Source organism: Muscardinus avellanarius (genome assembly GCF_963383645.1).
Source record: "Muscardinus avellanarius genome assembly, chromosome: 14".
NCBI classification, from domain to species: domain Eukaryota; kingdom Metazoa; phylum Chordata; class Mammalia; order Rodentia; family Gliridae; genus Muscardinus; species Muscardinus avellanarius.
In genome coordinates this window covers 83,423,074-83,446,128 of record NC_137800.1, presented here as the reverse complement: position 1 = coordinate 83,446,128, position 23,055 = coordinate 83,423,074, and the positions used below count along the sequence as shown (strand labels likewise).

At 45.5% G+C, this 23,055-nt stretch overlaps 2 protein-coding genes across 2 annotated transcripts in view; both read right to left on the bottom strand.

Annotated features, from left to right (window-relative positions):
* The window catches only part of LOC308273238 (uncharacterized protein), a gene marked incomplete at both ends in the record, with an annotated part of 47,945 nt that extends 36,041 nt beyond the window's left edge, over positions 1-11,904 (bottom strand). Inside the window, 8 exon segments of the mRNA XM_080710322.1 lie at positions 3,378-3,616; positions 3,707-3,775; positions 5,299-5,454; positions 6,555-6,697; positions 8,124-8,136; positions 8,140-8,241; positions 9,171-9,308; positions 11,737-11,904. Coding sequence (XP_080566448.1) covers positions 3,378-3,616; positions 3,707-3,775; positions 5,299-5,454; positions 6,555-6,697; positions 8,124-8,136; positions 8,140-8,241; positions 9,171-9,308; positions 11,737-11,904 — 1,028 coding nt within the window.
* Positions 11,905-15,852: 3,948 nt separating this feature from the next.
* On the bottom strand, positions 15,853-22,358 carry LOC308272946 (serpin B9-like; the record flags this gene model as incomplete). The annotated part of the gene is made up of 6 exons (XM_080709987.1): positions 22,188-22,358; positions 20,917-21,054; positions 20,037-20,154; positions 19,136-19,278; positions 17,590-17,745; positions 15,853-16,257 (listed from the first exon to the last, which is right to left on the bottom strand). Exons 1-6 carry the CDS (start codon positions 22,353-22,355, stop codon positions 15,853-15,855), a joined length of 1,128 nt encoding a protein of 375 aa, XP_080566113.1. The 5' UTR covers positions 22,356-22,358.
* Between the last annotated feature and the right edge of the window lie 697 nt (positions 22,359-23,055).

The following is a 23,055-nucleotide window of genomic DNA, read 5'->3' as shown; positions in this document are numbered from 1 at the left end:
GAAGCCAGGCGTAGTGGCACATGCTTGTAATCTGAGTATTTGGCAGGCTGAGACAGGAGGAGCACAGGTTCACAGCTAGCAGCAACAACATAGTGAGGCCCTCCACAACTTAGTGAGCCCCTGGGTTCAATTCCCAGTACCACATACGCGTGCACACACACACACACACACACACACACACACACACACACACACTAATGCATTGCTTTGTAATTTCTGTCCCTTCTTCCTACCTTTGTAAAAATAAAAATTGCTTAAACTTGCAAAAAATAAAATAAAGAATAAAAATAGGGCTCGGGGTGTAGCTCAGAAATGCCTCTGGGTTCAATCCCAAGTACAGAAGAAGAAGAAAAAGAAGAAGAAGAAGAAGGAGGAGGAGGAGGAGGAGGAGGAGGAGGAGGAGGAGGAGCAGGAGGGAGGGGGAGGACGAAGATGAGGACGAGATGGAGGAGGAGAAGTAGAAGGAGAAAACTTCTTCAAGGTCTTTACTCACACTTACTGAGCATGGCTAAGGCCATAAGTATTTTTTTCTTATCAGTCATGACTTCATTTGGCATGACTTGAAAGGAAGTCATATTTCCTCACTTTCTCACCCTGCACAAGAGTCAATTCAAGATGGATCGAAGACTTGGAAATTAGACCAGAGACCTTGAAGCTCCTTGAAGAGATCCAATATTGCAACACACAGGCACCGCTGAAAACCTTCTCAACAGGACCCCAAAGACACAACGGACTAAAAGACAAATCAGTATGTGGGATTGCATGAAACTGAAGAGCTTCTGTACTACAAAGAAAACTATCAAGAACCTCAACTGAGAGCCAACAGAATGGGAGAAGATTTTTGCCACCTACTAGTCTGATAAAGGGCTAGTATCTAGAATATACAGATAATTCAAGAAAGCACTAAGAAAACAAATACCCAATCAAAAATGGGCAAGTGAACTAAATAGAGAATTCACAAAAAAAGAAATTGAAATGACCAATAAATGCATGAAAAAATGCTCAACATCATTAGCAATCAGAGAGATTTCTCCTAACCCCAACTAGAATGGCAATCATTCAAAACACAACAACAAGGATGTGGAGAAGTGGGAACTCTAACACATTGTTGGTGGGATTGCAAATTAGTGCAACCACTTTGGAAAACAATATGGAGGATCCTCAGAAGAATGGGAGTGAACTTACCATATGATCCAGCAATAACACTTCTGGGTATCTACCCAAAAGGAAAGGAAACCAAACTACCAAACTAATGCATGCTTATCTATGTTCATAGCTGCACAATTCATCATTACCAAACTATGGAACCAGCCAAGATGTCCATCAACAGATGAATGGATTAAGAAACTATGGGATCTGTACACAATGGAATTCTATTTAGCCATAGAGAAAAACACAATTACGTTGTTTACAGGAAATGGATGGAACTGGAGGGTATTATGCTAAGTGAGGTTAGTCAGTCACAAAAAATAAGAAATCGGATGTTCTCCCTAATATGCGGAAGCTAGGTAGAAAACGTGTCATAGGAGTAACTCTAGAAGGAGATACTATAGATAATATAGATGACCAAATAGGTGACGTAGCTGAGAGGATAGGAGGAGGGAAGTACATGATGTACTTTAATGAACATATCCATAACAAGAACTACGCCAAGCATGAGAAGGAGGGAGGGGCAGGAATGGAGCGGGAATTGTGCAAGGGCTAATTGTGTGATGTGTGCACGGAAGCCTCCACCATCTTGGAGCCCATTAAGATGTATGACTACAATGTACCAAAGAAAATTAATAAAAGATTTTTTTAATTTAAAAATAAAAATAAAACCCAAGCAACAACAACAAAAAGAAGACGGTGAATCTTTAGGAGTTGTGGCATCGTGGGAGGAGGCGCTGGAGATGTGCCCTTAAAGGACAATTTTTTGTGTGTGTGGTACTAGGGATGGAACCCAGAGGCATTCTACCTCTGAGCCACACCCCCCAGCCCTATTTTTTATTTGGAAACAGGGTTGCACTGAGTTGCAAAAGGCCTCACTAAGTAGCTGAGGTGGGCCCCAAACCCGGATCTTCCTGTCTGAGCCTCCCAAATGCTGGGATTACAAGCATGCGCCATCGTGCCTGGCTTAAAGGACATATGTGGGACCTTGTTATTTTTCTCTCTTTCTTTGCTTCACATCCACCAAAAGGTGAGGAGCTTTATTCCACCCCTCACACCCGCCACGTCACTTTGTTTCCCCACAGCCCTAAAAGCAGCAGACTAAAACCTCTGAAACCATGAGCCGCAAAGAAACTTTTCTCCCTTTTAATTAATTCAGGCATTTAATTAACTCTGGCATTTTGTCACACTAATGGGAAGCTGACTAACACGGACAGAAAGCATGTAACCCTGAAAAAAAGGCAGAGCAAGGGATAGCCAGAAAACTACAAACAGCTCAGTCAGGCTGGAGTTGAGGCTCGCCATGGAGAAATGGCCAAGGAGGGAGGGGAGAGAGGGCTCCATAAGGAAGTGCCTTGTTAGCTAAAAGCCATGCTCACCAAAGTAGATCATGAGAGCTAGGTCTTCTCCTAACTGGGCACACAGCTGGACCACTTGTTCTAGGCTGTCTGATATCAGCTGAAGACATGAGATGGAGTTTTCGCCAATGATATTTAGGCACATGTGATGTGGCCACCAACAGGCGCTGCCCTTCACGATTCTCCTTTTACTGTAGCTTCCTTAAAAGGTAGGTGTTCTGAGCCACCGCTTGGAACAACCACTTCCGACCTTATCAAAAAATGGTTTTCTATTGTGTTAAGCTACCAAGACTGTGAGTTTTTGTTATAGCAGCTAGCATGACTCGGATTTACTTTTATGCTGTGGAAAATCGGTTGGAGGAGGCAAGGAGAGGAAGAAAGACAAGGTGGATGTCTTTCTAGGAATTATATGAGATAACCTGATAGTACATAAGCCACACCAAAAGACTCTACATGAATTTTATGATAGAATGATATAGGAAAGGCAGTGTCCAGTTGACTGGCTTGAATGGATGTATTAATTGTCTAATCTTTCAGTTTAATATGATTGGTGATTTATAAGGAATACCAGACACTGGGAGAGAGGCTCAGAATGCATATTTGGTGAAGCAAACCTAACTTCTACTCTGGTGACTCCAGTCCTGGAGCTGAAAACTAAAAATGGAAGTTTTGGAAGGTGGGCAATAATCTCAGCTTTGGATTAAAATTGAGTGGTGTGTCTATATACTTCCTGTTGTGATAACAAAATACCTGAGGCTGGGTACTTTATAAAGAAAAAAGTTTATCTGGCACAGTTTTGGAGATATAAGTGCATAGTGCTATTATCTGAAGGAGGGAAACGCTGCCAGGCACGGTAAGCGTACCCCTTACAGAGAGGAGAACCTGCCGCAGAACAGAAGGCTGTTGGTTCTGTTGTGTCTGATGAAGAAGAGGAAGGGGTGGTCCACGCGGAAGATCGGTATGTCCTCTGCACAGTCTTGAACCTCTGATGCGGAAGCCCCCGCAGCCGTGGTGCCCTCCTCATTCACCTCCACGACACTCCGGTGCACAATTGTGGACAGACACAGCCTGCTCCTGGCTGACATGCCTGACAGGTCCGCCTTGCCCGACTGAAAGGCATCCACCATCCCCAAACGCCGAAGCACAGACTCCATGGCTTAATCCTCCTGCAGTTTAAATCTTGGAAGGAACACTTCCACCTTGGTACTCTTCATGGCCTGTGGCTTGGTCCAGGCTGTAAATTCCTCAAAAGTCAGATTTTTTTCCACCTGGAAGAGCAGACAAGACATTAAGATTCAGACCTCAGTGCACGTGTCCAGGTACCCTGTGAGAGGGTGCTGCCTATCCACCTGGGACCGGAAGCTCCTGAGACCTCTGAGCTGCCCTGACGCTACCTGCAATCCCAGGCTTGATGTTCCCGGTGAGCAGAGGAGACGGCATGCAGCCTCGAGACCTCAGGACTGTGGCTGTGTGCTTCTACATCCAAGACAGCTATTTATTTATTTATTTATTTATTTATTTATTTATTTATTGTGGTACTGGGGATGGAACCCAGGGTCATTCTACCTCTGAGCTATGCCCCCAGCCCTATTTTTTATTCTTTATTTTGAAATAGGGTCTCACTGAGTTGCCAAGGGCCTCACTAAAGTAGATGAAGGTGTCTGCGAATCACAATCCTCCTGTCTCTGCCTCCCGAATGCTGGGATTACAAGCATGCCACACCTGACTCTGAGACAGCTTTTATTCTGACAAGTGTCCAAGCCCAGTGTTTAGGCTTTTTTTTTTTCCTTCTTCTTCTTCTTCTTTTGTGGTACTGGAGATTGAACCCAGAGGCATTTGACCTCTGAGCTATACTTCCAGCCATATTTAATTTTTTTTATTTTGAACCAGGATTTCCTTAAATTGCTGGTTCTGATCTTGAAACTTCAGTCTTCTTTTTCTCAGTGCCTCAAGTACCGGGGTTACAGGTGAACATGACCACACCCAGTTTTTAGGCTTACTTTTGAAGACAACAAACCATTACTTGTAAGAAAAAAAAAATCACTGGAAAGGTTGGGCTCTCAGTGTGAACCACCCCAGGAGAGAAATCTGCCCCAGGGGGAACTCTGCTTCTTTCTGGAGAGGAGATCTCACAGTGAGGAAGCAGGACCACCCACTGCTCTGCTCACAAAGAACTCCTAGGTGATAAATGTAAGGTCTACCACAAGAGGACAGCTATGGCTCTGTCACCATAGAGACCTTGCTGCAAGCAAGGGGGCCAGGCCAGGCCATCTGGGGCTGTCTCTGGCTCCATCCTTGGAGCCCTGGACCTCACCCTCCCTGGCTGCAGCATGCTTCTCTTCTCGCTTTGTTAAGTCCAAGTGCAAGCCATCCTAATTCCTTCTTTGGGGTTCTCAGACTTGAAAATGTCGTGCTATAGCAATGACTTCACTATTGGCCAGGTGCCAAGCTCTAAGTTCCTTATCTGCATTGTCCCCATTTTGTAAGCCCATAAAAAAAACTCCAGCCAAGACACCAGGTCATTTCCCCCTTCTAGCAATTAGAAAACCAAGGCTGAAAGGGGTTATATCATTTGATAAGGTCATGCAGAGAGTAACAAAAAGTTGAAAAGTTAGGCTTGAATAAAAGTTTGTCTGGCTTTTCAGGCTGGGTCTGCAAGTGTCACCCACCAGAAAGGCAAATACAAAGGAAGGTGGAAAGGGTTGTAATGGAAAAGGACACTGGAGTGTCTGTCATTGGATGCTTCCAGTAGAAATTCAGAGGGGAAAAGACTGCCCTCCACCCTGCCCACCTCGCCGAGGTCCACGCCATCATCCGGGAGCAGAATGAGCATGCTCAGCTCCTCGCCCTCATAGGGCAGCTCCAGAATCTTCATCTGCATCTCCTTCACGTAGGCCATTTTAAACTCCTCTTCCTGGCACATCACCTGCACTGGCCTTTGCTCCTGCTGATGGGAAGGAATATGTAGGCACAGAAATTAAAGCACATGTCGGTGAAAGGGCCGAGAACATTCCAAAAGAGCTGCCGTGCACTCCACCGGTGTTTACGGTGCCGAGGACACAGTGAGCAAAAGAAGGCTTTCTACTTGTGAGTTTATCTCAAGTATTCTTTTATAATAATGGAAAACTTACTAACACACCAGAGGAAGAAGTCCGAATTTCCTCATTTAAGATGCTCACCAGTTATGGCTAACTGAACAGTATAATAAAATCAAATTGAAAAAAGTTTTTATAAAGTAGGTTGATACACTGAGTTTCCTAGGAGTGTGATCGGGAGTAAAAGCTTCCTTATTTAATTAAATTTTATTTTGGGGCTTTGTGAGATTTTGTAAACTATTTTAATTCCTGATTTAATTAAAGTTATTCTTCAATATCATGACTAAATCCTTTGCCACTTAATTTCGGTATTTTATAGTTCTAATTATGGAAGTAGGAACGATCAGTTGGCTAACGACGATTCGACTAAGTATTTTACTTTTAGAAAAATCCTTGACTAAAGCACTAGAAATGTGGCTTAGTAGTACAGCACTTGCAGAGAAGGCCTTGGGTTCAATCCGAAGCATTGCATACAAAATTATACTTTATTAAAGAAATGTGTTTTCACAGTCCCTGCTTCCATCGTGCCTCATGTTGGAGATACGTTTCACAGTGCTTTAGTATTGACATTTTCTTCTTCTTCTTCTTCTTCTTCTTATTATTATTATTATTATTATTTTTTTTTTTTTTTTTTTTTTTTTTTTTTTTTTGCTTTCTCTCTGAGCAACTTGGTCCTACAGGAAAATCCTTAGTTTCCCAAGCTTGATTAGAGCAATGCATGTCTGAGACTATAAGACTACAGCAGGCGGGAGGAACAGACACAGGATGCAAACAAGGACTGGCACCAGGCAGTCTTTATTCCTACCGTTGTTTTCTACTGAGTTAACAAAATTATTCGGAATTAAGTTTCAAGTTATTTTTAACCAGTCATTTTTGCCTTTAGCAAGCGAAAGCATCTCCAATTCAATTCCATCATCAAACTAGCATGATTTTTAAAAAGTCTTCTCCCTACCTGGTTCGTTTTAAAAGGCATTTCAGTTGTCAAGTCTTTGTCAAATGGTTTGTCCCAGCTCCCTTTGCAGTAGATGGCGTTGATGAGCACCAGCCTGGTCTGCTCATCAATGGAGGTGCTTGGCAACAACTCTTTAATTTTACCTGTGGAGAAAAGCAGAGACAACATTCACCTGCTTTCTATAAACACATAAGAAATAAACCATAAGAGAACCTCTCAGCACATCCAAACATTCTGGTTTCAAATTTGCTGAATATGGATCATTATTTAACAATAACAACAACACAACCCCACAAATGGTATTCATGATTGCAGACACTATCTGGAACATCACACCAGATTGAGGCTAATGAAATACTTCTACGTCACTCAAGCAAAGTAGAGGCTAGAGGCTAAGTTGAAGAACAAGACAAGCAGGAAATGAGTAATGGCCGGGATGGGGTTAAGATTGCAGTTACCTCTTGTAGATAAGTGGAGTGGCAGATCTAACTCTATGTGGTCATACCCACTTCTAACATTACAGGACCACATGTCAATATCTGATAGGCAGCAAAAATGAAGGGCTCCTGACAAAGGGCACCTGAATAGTTTTTGGAAGCCAGATTATACTATTGGATCATCTGAACAGAACACCAGGTATCCAGGTAAAGATAATGGGGCACTGAAGACATTCCCTTCTTTCCCTGGATGTCAAGTAGGACCTTTTCAAAGCACTAAGAGCATCCCTGCTAACGTACTCCCTAAACAGGCTTTAAGTGATCAAGATTCCCAGTGAAATGGGGGCCATCCTTGCTGAGCCTTTAAGGAAGGTTTATCTCTCATTCTTTCCTGTCTCATTTGTTAGCAGAAATTGGAATGTTCAACACTACTAGTGCTAAGGAGTCTGAAAGGTTCGATCATCAGCCCATAATGGATCAGAGGGTCCAGGCATTGAATAGGTCACTGTCTGACCCACAGAGGAGCAAGGTTCAGCCCCACGCAGGAATGTTTTCAGCCTGTGGATCTGATTATCCCTGAGAGGGTCTGCAGGAGACCAGCCAAGTCCAGACTCATCAAGTCTAGTTAAGGGAGCTTAAGTGAGGGGCAGGGAGGAAGCTATGGAAAATGTCACCTTAACATGTGGTGTGGTGGGGTGGAGACCACAGACCCCAGGAAGAGGGCGCCCAAGTGCAGGATAAAGGACAGTCATGGGTCTCCTTACAGAGAAGATACAGTTGCCTGACATGTGAAGATTACAGGCCAGTAACAGTAGGTTCTGGTATCAAGTGTTGAGCTGGAAATCTGGCCTATGAATTTCTTGGGACACTTGTATCTATCTGGATCTGGGAGAACAGACACAATTAATTCTCTGTTGTTGAAAACCTGAGCTTACAACCAGAACCTTGATGAGCCACCTCAGGTTCAAGTACACCTGGAGGCCCCACCTGTCCACAATATTCTGACCCTGTGACACTCCAGTGAAATACATCAGTGGGAGGAGGATGGGGAGGTTGAGAGAAGAGACAAGAGGAACAAGAGGCAAGAAGTAGGGTGGATGGGGAGGAGGGTTAAATAATGCCGAATGCTGACCTTTGGTCTTTTCTTAGACCCAAGTGTTTATATGTTTCCTGGAATTCTCTGGGTCCTTGAAAAAGGACAGCTGCTCCAGCTCCGCGTGGTAGAACTGAAGACAGGATTCCTTAAATGTCTTTGGAAAGCAATATGTAGAGTGAGGTTATATTGCTAAATAAATGGTTAGCCAGCATCCAAGCCCTCTGAATACTATATTCTTTTCTGAAAAATTAAAAAGAAGCCAGATGTGGCACACATCTATAATCCAGGAAGTTCCAGGTTCCTGCTGGTTCCTAGGCAGCCTCAGGAACTTAATGAGACTCTTTGTGACCTAGAGAGACCCTGTTTCAAAGCAAAAAATAATAAAGGACTGAAGGTGTAACTCTGAGGAAGAATGACTGGGGTTCCATCCCCATCCAATATATATATATATATATATATATATATATATATATATATATGTATATGTATATGTATATGTATATGTATATATGTGTATATATTCCATAAATGTCCTTCATATATATATATATATATATATATATATATATATATATTTGGAGTATACATATCTTTTAAATTTGAGTGTCTTACTTACTCCACTAGATAGTAAAAAAATCAAAGTTTGTAAGTGTGTATATACTGAGACATGAATGACCAGAGATGAATAAATAAAACTTAAAAGTAGCCAATTTTAAATAATACAAGATCTAATTATAGGATTGTGAGGCATGTTTACAAAAATGTTAACCATAATTTTTTTAGTTCTTTAGGAGTTTTTTGCTTTGTCTTGTAGTAGGGGAGATGGAATCCAGGGTCTTAAGCATGCTAGGCAAGTGTTCTACCACTGAGCTACATCTCCAGATACTATTTTATTTTTGAGACAAGGTCTCCCTAAGTTGCCCAGGCTGGTCTCAAACTTGCTATCCTCCTGCCTTGGGCTCTCAAGCAGCTGGGATTCCAGGCGTGCACCACCATGCCCAGCCTCTGGGTTCTTTCTTCTGACTGTACATCGCCGGACATTCTGAAACTGACTTGTATGCTTCTACCACTGACTCAACGCACCGAGAGGAAATCACAGGTCTTCTCTCCAAAGAGCCTGTTGGCTGTTCTAAGCAAGTACTTCGTGTCCGGCTTGTTCACTTCAGTGAGTAGCGACTGGCAGCCGGAATGGATGTCTTCCTCTGTGTCAAAAGAAAGCGCCTGCAAAGAAAAACAGTAAATCACAACCAGTATTGTTCTTGGGTCTCAAAAAAGATATTTTCTCAATTACTGCATAAATTAATCCTTGGAAAGGATGTTTTTAAAGAAGATTCCCACTAAACTTCTAAGGGTTTCTCTAAGTCACTGTGGTCGACCTCAAACCTCCAACCCTCCTGTCTCAGCCTCCCAAGTACTGGGATTACAGGCATGTGCCATGACGCCCGGCCCAGAAATTGTTTTCAATTCAGTAATGCATCTTAGACAGGCGACACTGGTGGCATGGGTGGAGAGAGGAGAGAGGGGATAGAAAACAGTGAATGAAAGATGTGGTTTCTCTGCCTGCATAAATCTCTCTGGTTTATACATGAGCAACGGGAAAAAATGAAGAAGTGGGAAAGGTCCAGAAAGGGCTGGTATAGTCATGACCGCACAGATAGCACAAATGTGCCAGGAGGAGGGGAAAACTTACCTTTAAAATTTATAAACAACAGCAACAACGGAGATAGGTGCCGTAAGAAACACTACTTGGCTACTTAGTGAGACCCCAAATAAATAATAAAAAAAAAAATAGGGCTGGGAGTGTAACCTGGAGGTAGAATGCCCCTGGGTTCCATCCCCAGTACCGAAAAAAAAAAAAAAAAGGTTAAAATGGTAAGTTTCATGTGCATTTTCCCACCATTGAAAAATGAAGCCTAAACCTATTTCACTGAGACCGTGATATCATTATTACTACTCGCTAATTTTTGTTTTGACTTGCTTTAAATTCTCCTTGTTGTCTCTGTGGAGTGAGTCCAAAGGGATGTTTTTCCCATTCCTTTTTTTTTTTTTTTTGCATTTCTTAAAATTTCCATAATGGTTTCTTACCACTTATAACAAAACAAATAATTTTTTATAAGAATTCCTAACAGGGCATAGTGGCACAGTGCATACCTGTAATTCCAGTACTTGGGAGGCTGAGACAGAGGCTGGCAGGTTCGAGGACAGCCTCAGCAACGTACCAAGACTCTCAGCAATCTAGCTAGACCCTGTTTCAAAATTTTAAAAGTAAATAAATAATGAGAGAGCAGGAGGTGTGGCTCTGAGGTTGAATGCCCCTGCTTCCATCCCTAATACCACAAAAATGAATGAATGAATTAATTAATTAATAGAAAGAAAAGAAAAGAAATATTTCTGCAGCTGTTAGAATTTCTATTCTCATCATAAGCAGCAAGGTGGAAGGAGGCTTGGTTTATTATCCCTTGAACAAAATAAGCACAATGACTCCCAACTTCCCACCTGATTGAAGTATCCAGACAGTTGTGGTGTTCTCCCAAAAAGCTCCCTATAAGGAAACTTAGAAAAAGATCCTAAGCTGGACGTAGTGGCACATGCTTGTAATCCCAGTACTTGGGAGACTGAGATGGGAGGATTATACAGGTTCGAAGCCAGCCTCAGCTACTTAGGCTCTCAGCAGCTTAGTGAGACCCTGTTTCCAAGTAAAATATAAAATAGGTCTGGGAGTATAGCCCGGGGATAGAAAGCCCCTGGATTCCATCCCCAGTACCATGCAAAAAAAAGTGTACTCCAAATAAAATATAAAATAGGTCTGGGAGTACAGCCTGGAGGTAGAAAGCCCCTGGGTTCCACCCCTAGTACCACAAAAAAAAAAAAAATTCTAATGACTTAGACAGAAGGAACTTCTTCTCTGTGCACAAGCCTTCACTCCATACCGTGTGCTGGGAAATGACTAAAGGCAGCATCATTGTTGAAGAGGGCCCTCAAGGCAAAAGAAAGTCCCACTACAACACGACCTGGGCTCACACGCCCCACCCCAAGGTCCATGCTGGGGCTGCAGCTCCGCGGTGACACAGCTTGTAGACTTTCTGAAGCTCCTGTCTTCCACCCTCTTGGAACCTCACCCTGCAAACCCCTGGGGAACAATTTCAACTTCATTTACTTCTTTTTCTCTCCCTCCTCCCTTTCTTCCTTTTCCACAACTCTCAATCTGTCTCTCTCTCTCTCTCTCTCTCCCCCTCCCTCCCTCCCCCTCCCCTCCCCCTCCCTCCTTCCCTCCCCCTCCCCCCCTCTCTCTTCCTTCCCTTCCTCCCTCCCTGTTTCCTTTCTTCTCTCCCATGCTGAGGATGGAGCCCAGGGTCTCATGCATGCTACCTATACACTAATCACTGAGCTGTACCACCCACACCCAGCATTATTTTCTACACCAAGTGTTAGGCAAAATTTTAAGAGTCTTCTCCAGGTTACTAACTGGGGAAACTCCCCCACAACACACTAAGTCAGATCTCACTGGAGGAGCCTCCTTGTGCTTCCTTCTGAGCACGGTCTCCCTGTAAGGGTGTCGTGCACCCTCCTCAGAGGTTCTGGGGGAACTGAGGCAGTGGCAGGAGGCCACAGCTGCGGGCCACTCCCCCTCCCGTGGCAGCCAGCTTACCTGGGCCATCTGGGCCGCCGTGGTCCCCTTCGCCCCCAGGAACACCATGGCCAGGGCCGAGGAGATGCCCAGGGGAGAATAAAACACGTTGCTCGAAGGGTCGTCTTGACACAGCGTCTTGAGAAGGCGGAAGGCAAAGGTGCAGTTGGCTTCAGCAAGAGCGGCCATGGTGCAGGGTCTGGTGGCAAAGGAGCTAGAGAGAGGGGTGGAGCGGCCCGGGACTGCCTGTGTGGCTTCTGCTCAGATTCCCTTTGCTAGCTTTTCCTGCAAAGTCAGACAGATGGAGGAGCCCTACTCGTTAGTCGCAGCCAAAGGCGTGAGAGTGGACGGCGCAGCAGAGGGACAGAGCATCACATCCCTGCAGCAGTGCACAGAAGAGCGCCAACAACAGGCAGTGTGAAGCCAGGGGCCCAGATCTGAGCCTGAGCTCAGCCCTGCCGCCAGCCCCGCCTGCAGACCCCAGGGCCTCGGAGGTGAGACGCCCCTTCATCAGGTGCCGGCCTTAGACCCTGGAGGCCCCCGGGCTCCTGACCGTCTCTCCATGGTCCCCAGTCCCACCTGAACGCCTGACTTCAGTCCCATCCAGATATCTCCACGCCCTTTGCATGTCTCCCCACCCTGAGACTGGGTCTGGCCTCCAGGGTCCTTCATAGAGTCTCCAGCCTCTCTCCTCTATGCTTCCCATGATACCCATCAATGCTCACTTGAATCCTCACTGTGGTTCCTTATCTCATTGGGTGCTGGCTCCATGAAACCAGAATCTCTCTGAAGGCAAGAACAACCTGCCTGGCATCCTGAACCTAAGCGCCTAACAAGCATGCCAAGGAAAAAGAAGGGTTCTGTTGAATTGCAGGTAAAATATTTAAAACGCTGGGGTGAATGAGGAGCCTTCAGCTTTAGAACTGGAGACTAGTGCTTTTTTTTTTTTTTTTTTTTTTTTTTTTTTTTTGTAGTGAGGATTCTGCTCCAGGGGAATTTCTAACTCCAAGCTACACTCATAGATCTTCTTTTTTTATTTTTCATTTTCAAACGGGGTCTCACTAAGTTACTAAGTACTGAGTCTAGCCTTGAACCTGTGATTCTCCTGTCTCAGCCTCCCAGGTCCTGGGAATACACGTTGTGCCACCTCACACTGCTGAGACTGGTGACTATAAAAAAAAAAAAAAAAAAAAGCAGAGAGAAGGCAGCCGGAAGTCACTCTTGGGGCTCTAAAGAGAGAGGAGGTCAGCAGGGGAGGATGCTGCAGGGTGCAGAGCTGGCCAGGAGAGGGCTAGAGAGAACTCGAGACCAGGAGGTGGTGCAGGGTCCTGGCTCGCTGGGCACCCTGGGGCACAGCTCAGGGACCAGCCCCAGTCAAGTGCTGCTGAGCCGCTGCCACCCCAGAGAAGCTAGTTCGATAAACACTACGATGGCACTGCCCTCTGGGATTCTCTGGTTAGTACCGAGCTCACCCTCCAAGTCCTGCGGTCCCATCTCCCAGGCTCCTCTCCTCCTTCCCACACCGGGTCCTGCACAGAGACGCCCTCACCTGGCTGCTGTCAGCTCTGGTGTAAGCGCTGGGCGTCTGGATGTAGATGAAGTTTAAGTCCCCGCAGCCAGTTCTGTGTGAGGCTGTGCAGCTCTGCAAGGACCTTTTATCACCCGGCCTGGCCCGGGACTTCCAGGTTTCAGATGCGCAGGGTGTGGCTGGGTGAAGGCACCTAGAATGGCTGGGTCCCCACGGACCTGCAGCATCTCCCCCCGCCCGGTCTCACTGAAGTCATTTGCCAGCCTCTGTAACCCACAGAAAGACTCTGACATCAGATAGATACCAGCAGGTCAGTGCTCTAGGGATTTTGAAAGTATTGGAACTGACCAACCACGCAGGGCCCGGGAGTGTAGCTCAGAGGTGAAGCATAGCTCTGGGTTTAATTCTCACTACCATAAAAACAAACAAACAGGCCACAGGAATCCAAAATAAGAACCAGGAGCACTGTTCAGCTCAAGTCAGAAAAAATAAGCCAGGCAGCATCTAGTGGTGGTGTAAGTGGTGGTGAAATCAGCGCAACATTTCAGAGGCAAAAACATAATTAAAAATGTATCAGCAATCAGAATATTATAACTAAAGCCACAATGCCTTAGAAGAAACTTCATGACCTTGGGTTTGGCAATGAATTCTTAGATATGGTGCCAATCCTCCGAGCACACTGAAATGATACCATCAGTGAGTCATTGCGGTGAAAAGCTTTTGTGGATCAAAGATCATTATCGAAAAGGGAAAAAGATAATCTAAAGGATGAGAAGAAATATTTGCAAATCATAAGGGCCTGTCATCCAGAATATATAGAAAAGAAAAAAAAACTCTTAACAAAAAAGACAAACAGCCCAATTAAAAAATGGGGAAAGGTCGTGAATAGGCATTTCTTTAACGAAGATATTCATAAGTCAAAAGCATATGAAAAATGTTCAATGTCCTTAGTGGGAATTACAAATAATAAGAGAAAAACACCAGGAGGCAGGGCATAGTGGCTTGTGCCTGCGATTCCAGTACCGGGGAGGCTGAGATGGGTGTTTTGCAGGTGTGAGGGAGACAGCAGACTCTCAGCAACTTAGCAAGACTCTATTTCAAAACAAAAATATAAATAGGGCTGGAGGTATAGTTCTTCAGTAGAAAGCCCCTCTGTTCAATCCCCAGAAACACACACACACACACACACACACGACACCAGGAGATACCAGAGATACCACTTCTCAACTATTATTATGGTCATAATTTGGAATAATAAGAGTTGGTGAAGATGTACAAAGAAATTGGAATCTTATAAATTGTAGGAATATTACACTTTGATGGATCATCAAAAAGTTCAATGCACATGACCCCAACAATTCCATCCCTAGGTATGTATACACACAAAAGAAAGAAGCACAGGTATTCAAGCAAATACACACATATGCACGTTCACAGCAACACTTCGCAAATAACAAAGGGGGTAAAACCCAAACCCCCCTCAATGGATGAGTGAATGAATGAATTGTGCTCTAGCTATAAAACGGGATACTATTCAGCCATAAAAGGAATAAAGTACTGATTGCGCTTGCCCTGTGAATAAACTAGAAAATATCACAAACGAGTCCCATGTTACAAGGTCAGATTTAATGAGCTGCGCATAGGAGGCAAAGCCGTAGAGACAGAGCGTGGAATGGTGGCTGCACAGGAGGGGAAGGAAGGGCTCCCAGCTCAGGGGGTATGGCGTTTCCTTTGGGGGCGCTGAAGATTTTGTGAACTAGATACGGGAGGTAGTTTTGTCGCTCATGGGAGAACGGTTGATGCTTCAGCTCGGGCTTCACAGGGTCCTGGGCCCTCAGCACATGCAAGTCAGAGGCGTAGATGGGGATTTTACTTAGTAAAGTATGATGGACACATTTAAGGGATAATGTGCGTTACACCCAAAGTGAAGCGAGGCCCACCTGGGGGTGCAGGGCTCCGTTTTCATAGGGGACTTTCGTGAGGGGTGAGGACGACCTCAGTCCTTCTGACACATGATTTGGAGGATCCTGGTCATCTTCCGGGTCTCGACCTTCACTGTCTTGTCAAGACGCGTCCATTTTTTAAACTGGTCAAGGCCAGCCAAGAGCGCCCGCGGAGATTCCCCCATGAGCGACTCTGTGTGTGGGGAGCAGATCCCTCCCTGAGGAGTCACCAGAGCTCAGGGTGCTGAGGAGAGACTTGGAAATGTCTCAGGTACTAGGATCCAGCAGGCCTTGCCACAGGCTGCCGTCTGCAAGTTACACTGAGCTTGTTCTCCTTCGGAGTCTCCTTTCTCCCTGTGTCTTGATTTCTTCTTCCCTTCCTCAATTTCACATCATTGCCCAACTCACTAAAGGGCGCCCAACTGTTTACTTTAAAATGGTTGATTCTGTTATGTGAATGTTACCACACTGAAAATAAAAGCTTCCAAAACGGAACAATAAAGTCAATGAGACCCAACCACTAAAAAACACTCCAGGGTGCACAGATACTCAAATCACTATTGATGCCGTGTGAGCGGCACAGCCTTGGGCCGTCATCATGGGACTGCAGAGGCTTTGGGGGGACACTGAAAGGGGGAAAGGCTGCCAGGCACAGCGAGCGCACCCTTACGGAGACGAGAACCTGCCGCAGAACAGAAGGCTGCTGGTCGTGTTGTGTCTGATGAAGAAGAGGAAGGGGTGGTCCGCGCGGAAGATCGGTTGCTCCTGCAGGCAGCCTCCTGGAAGCAGTATGGCTGTGGCCGCCACTGCTGTGGTACCCTCTTCATTCACCTCCACGACACTCCTGTGCACAACAGTGGACAGACACAGCCCACGCTCAGAAGACATGGCTGACAAGTCGGCCCTGCCCGGCTGGAAGACATCCACCATCCCCAAACGCCGAAGCCAGGGCTCCATGGCGTAAGATTCTTGCAGTTTAAATCTTGGAAGGAACACTTCGACTTTGGTGCTCTTCATGGCCTCTGGTTTGGTCCAGGCAGTGAAGTTCTCAAAATTGAGGGTTTTTTCCACCTGAAAGACCAGAATCAGACGGTATGATTCAGACTTCGGTGCACGTGTCCAGGCGCTCAGGGGCTCCCATGTGAGAGGGTGCTGCCTGTCCGCCTGGGACCGGAAGCTCCTTCAGCTGCCAGGAAGTGCCCGAGGCCTCTGACCTGCCCTGATGCCACATGCAATCCCAGACTTGACATCCCCGGCGAACAGAGGAAATACCAAGCAGCATCCAGACGGCAGGACTTGACTTGTATGCAACTACACCTGAGACAGCTTCTATTCTGACAAGTGTCCAAACCCAGATGTTTACGCTTTTTCTGGGGGAGGGGAGGAACGAATCCAGGGCCATTCAGTCTCAGAGCCAAATTCCAACCCATATTTTATTTTTGCTTTGGAACCAGGCCTCCCTAAATTGGGAGGATCCTATTAAGTTCCTGAGGATGGCATTAAAACTACAATCCTTCTTTCTCAGCCTCCCAAATACTGAGATTACCAGCCAGCATGACCATGAACAGCTTGGGCTAAGTTTTGAAGACAACATAGGATTGCTAATTATATATGTATAATATATTGATACTGAGAGCCCTTCCTTCCTTTCCAGTCATATGAAGTCATAGGAAGGGCTCTCAGTATCAGTCACGGCAGGCGGGAAGTCTTCCCAAGGATTTTGCATTTTTCTGGAGAGAGACCTCACAGTATGGGAGCTGACCACTCTCTTCTCTGCTCTTCTTATGTCAAGGAACTTGCCATTGACAGGATGGCTGGCTCCCTCACCATAAGCATCAATGCTGTGAGAATGCAAGGGGACAAAGGTCATCTGGGGCAGTCTCTGTCTCCACTCGCTGAGCCCTAGACCTTCCTCTGCAGCTGCGCCATACTCCTCCCTTCTTTGATTTGTTGTGTCAGTGTGTAAGGTTTTCTCAATACTCATTTCAGGTTATTACACTTTAAAATATCATGCAATAATGACTCTTAATGGATCTCATTATAGAGCTTACAGTTTGCCAAGCATCATGCTGGGCGTGCTGTCTGAATAGTCCCCATAGCAGTCTCGGCAGGGAGCTGTGATCACTACCTGCGATTTAGCAATGAGAAGACTGAGGCTGAGAGGGGTTACATCATTCGGCAGGGTCACGCAGACAGTAATGGGTTAGGCTGGACCTGGGTGAAAGTTTCTCCCAAAGCCCAGTGCCCACGGGCTGGCTTTGAAGGCCGGCTTTGCATGTATCACCCACTACAAAGCAAATACAAGAGGAAAGTTGTGAGGGCTCTAGTGAAAAAGGACCAGGGTGCCACTGAATCCTTCAACTAGAAATACAGAGGGGAAAGGGCGGCGCTCAGCCGTCTCACCTCGCCGAGGTCCACGCCATCGTCGGGGAGCAGAATGAGCATGCTCAGCGCCTCGCCCTCGTAGGGCAGCTCCAGCACCTGCATCTGCACCTCCGTCACGTAGGCCATTTTAAACTTGTCTTCCAGATACATCATCTGCACTGGCCTTCGCTCCTTCTGATGAAGATGAACAAGGAAATGAAAACGTTTCAGTGAACGAGGCAAGAAAACTCCAGAAAGAGCTGCGGTCCACTGCGGGAGTGTTTTCAGCAGCTGGGAGGGAACCTGTATTTACGCTCCGTTTATCCCCTGGAGAATGTCAGCCGGGTCCTTCCTCTCTCGTCATGAAGCCCATCATCTTAAGCACAAGCAAGGCTAGTCAGGGAAGTAGAGATAACTTGTGCAAACAAAACGTACTATTCTGGATTTTTTTTTTTAATTCTATGGGTTGGATCTGGAATGCCCATGTGTTAAACGTTTGGTCCTCAGCTTCTCTGGGGAGGTGGCCGGATTTGGGGGAGGCGGGGCCTAGTGGACGGAAGTGAGGTCATCGGGGCGTGTCCTTGGAGGGGATCTTTGAATGCCCCCTCTTCCTTTTTTCTCTTGCTTCCCAGCTGTCTTAAGATGAACGGGCTTCTTCAGGTAAGTACTCCTGCTATGATATGCTCTGCTTCAACAGAACCAAGCCACATTAGACTCAAATGAGTGATGTCATGAGTAAAAATACACCTTTCAATTCTTTATTTACTTAAGGTATTTTGTTACTCTAATAGAAATTAACACACCAGGAGAGGAAGTCAGAACTTCCTCATTTAATATGCTCAGCAACTATAGCTAAGGAAACATATGATCAAATTAAGTAGGAAAAAAGTTTTATAAAGTGGGATGAAACTTCTTTCACGTGATACGGTGCAAATCCTTGTTTATTACATTAAATTGTATTTGGGGGAAGTGGGGGATTTTTGCAAACTATTCTAATTCCTGCTTTAATTGAAACAATACCTCAATATCAAGACCTTTGTCACTCATTTTCAATAACAGAAAGCTGTAAATACTGAATTAATAATGATTAATTCACTAGCAACCATTTCAAATGAATACTTATTTCACTTTCTAGAACCTTTGATTAAAGAGCTGGGGATATACTCAGTGGTACGGCACTTGCCTAGTGTGTGCAAGCCTTGGGTTCAATCCCCAGCACAGAAAGAAAAACAATTCATAATTTAAAACGTGTGTCCACATTCGCTCCTCCACCCTCACAGTTGAGATATATATCACAGTACCCTGGTACTTCTGTTGCTTTCTATCCGAGTAGACTGGGCCTACATAAAAACCCATAGTTCCCAAGCTTGGTTGCAACAATGCATGTCTGAGAGGCTCTCACAGACAAGGGGAGCAGAAAGAGAATGCAGTTATGGGCAGCTGATAGTCTACAATCCATCCTTGTCATCAACTGCTGGGTGCATGTGTGTCCCTATCACCCTGAACGTCAATAAGATGAGAAACTACAATGCATAAATAAAAGTGTGTAAAAAAAAATCATGATTTTTTAAAAGCTTCTCCCCACCTGGTTTATTTTAAAAGGCATTTTCCTCGTGGACTTTTTGTCAAATGGTTTGTCCCAGCTCCCTTTGAAGTAGATGGCGTTGACGAGCACCAGCTTGGTCTGCTCATCAGTGGAGGTGTGTGGCAACAACTCTTTAATTTTACCTTTGGAGGAAAGCAGAGACAATATTCGGTAGCTTTCTATAAACATGTAACCAATAAACCATGATAGGTCCTCTTAGCAGTTCCAAACACTCTGGTTTCAAATGTGCTGACTCTGGATCATTAGGTATAAAAATCAAGAATAACAGGGAAGAGTGGTATTCGTGAATACAGACACGCATCAGGAACATGCATCAGGGTGAGGCTGCTCGAAGACGTCTATGCCACTCAAGGAAAGCAGGTTAGGAAGTCAAATTAGAGAAAAGACAAGTAGGAAATGGGAGATGGCCGCGTTCGGGAGTGGCACTCACTACCGTTAGTTTCCTTCTGTGGATAAGTGGAGTGTCAGGTCTAACTCTCTGTGGTCACACCCAGTTCTAACCTTGTAGGACTATGTGTCAACCCCTGATAGGCAGGGAGAATGAAGGGCTCCTGACAGTGGGCACCTGAAAGGTTTCTGGAAGCCACTGGAAAGAGATTATTATACGATTCTCTAAACAGAGCCCCGGGTATCCCTGCAAACGATCTATGGAGAATAGTCTTAAATTAATTCTTTGCTGTTGAAAACCAGAGTTCTTAATGAGAATCTCCATGAATATATACTGTTACAAGTATACCAGAAGCCCTGCCAGTTGACATTACTCTGACCCTGTGAAACTCCAGTGAAACCAGTCAGCGGGAAGAAGAGGATAAAGGGGGGGCCTGGGATCCAGAGCGTAGAAGGCAAAGGTGAGGGGCAGGTAGAATAATGTAACTCTGACCTTCAGTCTTTTTTGAGATCCAAGTGTTTATATGTTTCCTGGAATTCTGTGGGTCCTTGACAAAGGACAGCTGCTCCAGCTCTGCGTGGTAGAACTGAAGACAGGATTCCTTAAATGTCTTTGGAAAGAAATATGTTCAGTGAGACTACACTGCTAAATTAACCATTAGGAAGGTTCCAAACATTCTGAATATCCTTTTTTTTAAAAAAAAAAAATTAACGCCGGGTGTGGTGGCGCACGCTTGTAATCCCCGCGCTTGGGAAGCGGAGACAGGAGGATCGCACAGGTTCGAAGCCAGCCGAGCTGGCTTAAGAGACCCTGTTTCCAAAAATAAAAATAGGTCTGGGAGTGTAGCCTGGAGGTAGAAGGGCTTCCAGGAACCCCAGTACTACCAAAAAAAAAAAAATTAACAAAACCATGTATCTCTTAAATGTGATTTTTGTCTTAGGTGTTAAAATATCAAAGCTTATAAATCAGTATGTACTGAGCCCTCAGTGGCCAGAGATGAATAAGTGAAATTATAGAATTATGCGATTTAAAAAAAATTCATCATAGATATTTCAAGTTCCTTTGGTTATTTTTCATTTTCTTTTTCTTTTTTTTTTCTTTTTTTTTTTTTCTTTTGTTGATGTTTTGTTTTGTAGTACTAGGGATGGAACTCAGACTCTCAAGCATGCTAGGCTACATCTCAGCCTCTATTTTATTTTGAGACAGAGCCTCCCTAAGTTGCTCCGGCTGGCCTCAAACTTGCTATCCTCCTGGGATTGCTGGGATTCCAGGCGTGCACCACCATGCCCGGCCTCTGGGTTCTTCCTTCTGACTGTACATCACCGGACATTCTGACAATGACTTGTGTGCTTCTACCACTGACTCAGCGCACCGAGAGGAAAGCACAGGTCTTCTCTCCAAAGAGCCCGTTGGCTGTTCTAAGCAAGTACTTCGTGTTAGGCTTGTTCACTTCGGTGAGAAGCGACTGGAAGCCGGAATGGATGTCTTCCTCTGTGTCAAAAGAAAGCGCCTGCAAAAGAAAACAGCAAATCACTACCCATATTGTGCTTTGATCTCAAAAAAGAATTTGTTGGCAATATTTTTTCTCAATCACGCTATAAAATTATTCTTGGATGGATAATTTTTTGTCTGTTTTTTTTATTTGTTTGTTTTGTTGGTTATCTTTATGGCACTGGGGATGGAACCCAGGGTCTTTGTACCTCTAAGCTACACTCCCAGCCCTAGTTTTTAGTCTTTTTATTTTTGAAACAGAGTCTCACTGAATTGTGAAGGGCCTCGCTAAGAGCTGAGCCTGTCCATGAGCCGCGATCCTCAAATGCAGGGATTACAAGCGTGTGCCACCACACCCAGCTGGGTAATTTTAATTGAGTAATGCATCTGAGACAAGTGACAGTGGTGTCGTGGGTGGAGACAGGGAACAGAGAATAGTGAGTGAAACCGTGGCTTCTCTGCCTGCAGAGATCTCTCTAGTGTCTCCTTGAGCGTCAAAATGAAAAGGGCAAGAAAGATTCATAAAGCTCCCTCCCTTCCTTCCCTCTCTATATTCTTCCCTCCTGTGCCGGGGATGGAGCCCAGGGTTCAAGCATGCTGGGTGTACAGTCAGCCACTGAGCTGCTCCCCCCCACCCCAGCATCATTTCCACAGAGTGCAAGGCAAAATTTCAAGAGTCTTCTCTGGGTTATTAATTGGTGGAATTTCCACCACCACCACCCCCCAAAAAAATATAAGTGGATGAGTCTCCCTCTGCCTCCTTCTGAGCACTGCCCCCTTTTGAGGGTGGCTGTTGGCCCCGCCCACCTTCCTCAGAGGTTCTGGGGGAACTGAGGCAATTTTAGCATCGTTTGCTCCGAATCCAGGGCCTGCTGGGCATCTCCTCCACCACTGACCTACTCCCCCAACTTCCAGCATCATTTTCTAAACAAAGTGATAGGCAAAATTTCAAGAGTCTTTAGATTATTAGTAGATAAAATCCTTCCCCAATTATCACTGGAGGAGCCTTCCTCCTCTTTCTTCTGAGCATCACCTTTCTGTGAGGGTGTCTACACACACCCAAGCACCCTCCTCAGAGGTTCTGGGGGAACTGAGGCAGTGGCAGGAGGACACAGCTGCGGGCCACTCCCCCTCCTGTGACAGCCAGCTTACCTGGGCCATCTGGGCCGCCGTGGTCCCCTTCGCCCCCAGGAACACCAGGGCCAGGGCCGAGGAGATGCTCAGGGGAGAATAAAACACATTGCTCGAAGGGTCGTCTTGACACAGCATCTTGAGAAGGCGGAAGGCAAAGGTGCCGTTGGCTTCAGAAAGAGCGGCCATGGCGCAGGGTCTTCTGCAGTCTCAGGCTCCCTCTTCTGTGCTCCCCACGGTACTGAGCAGGTGCTCCTCCAATCCTCACTATAATTCTTTATTTCATTGAGTGCTGTCCCCAGGAGACCAGAATCTCTCTGCAGGCAAGGACAGGCTTCCTGGCAGCCTGATCCTAAGCACCTGCAAGCATGCAGAGGGAAAAGAAAGGGCTCCTTGAGGTGGAGGTAAAGTATTGAAAAGATGGATGAATGAGGAGAGCTCAGAGACTGGTGAATAATAACTATTCTCTAATAATATTAGTAATAATATAATTATTATTAGCTTAATAATCATTATAATACAATAATTATTAATAATGATGTGCTGTTATTATTATTGGTACCTAGGTTTGAGCCCAGGAACACTGTACTTCTTAGCTACACCCTCAGCACTTTTTTTGTGTGTGTGGTCCTGGGGCTCCTGGAAGCCCTTCTACCTCCAGGATACACTCCCAGACCTATTTTTTTACCTTTTTATGTGGAAACAGGGTCTCTTAAGCCAGCAAGGTTGGCTCTGAACCAGTGCGATCCTCCTGTCTCCGCTTCCTAAGCTCGGGGATTACAAGCGTGCGCCACCACACCCGGCAGGCCCTCAGCACTTTTTATTTATGATTTTGAAGCAGGGTCTCACTAAGTTGCTGAGGGTCCCACAGGTTAGGTCCCTCTAACCT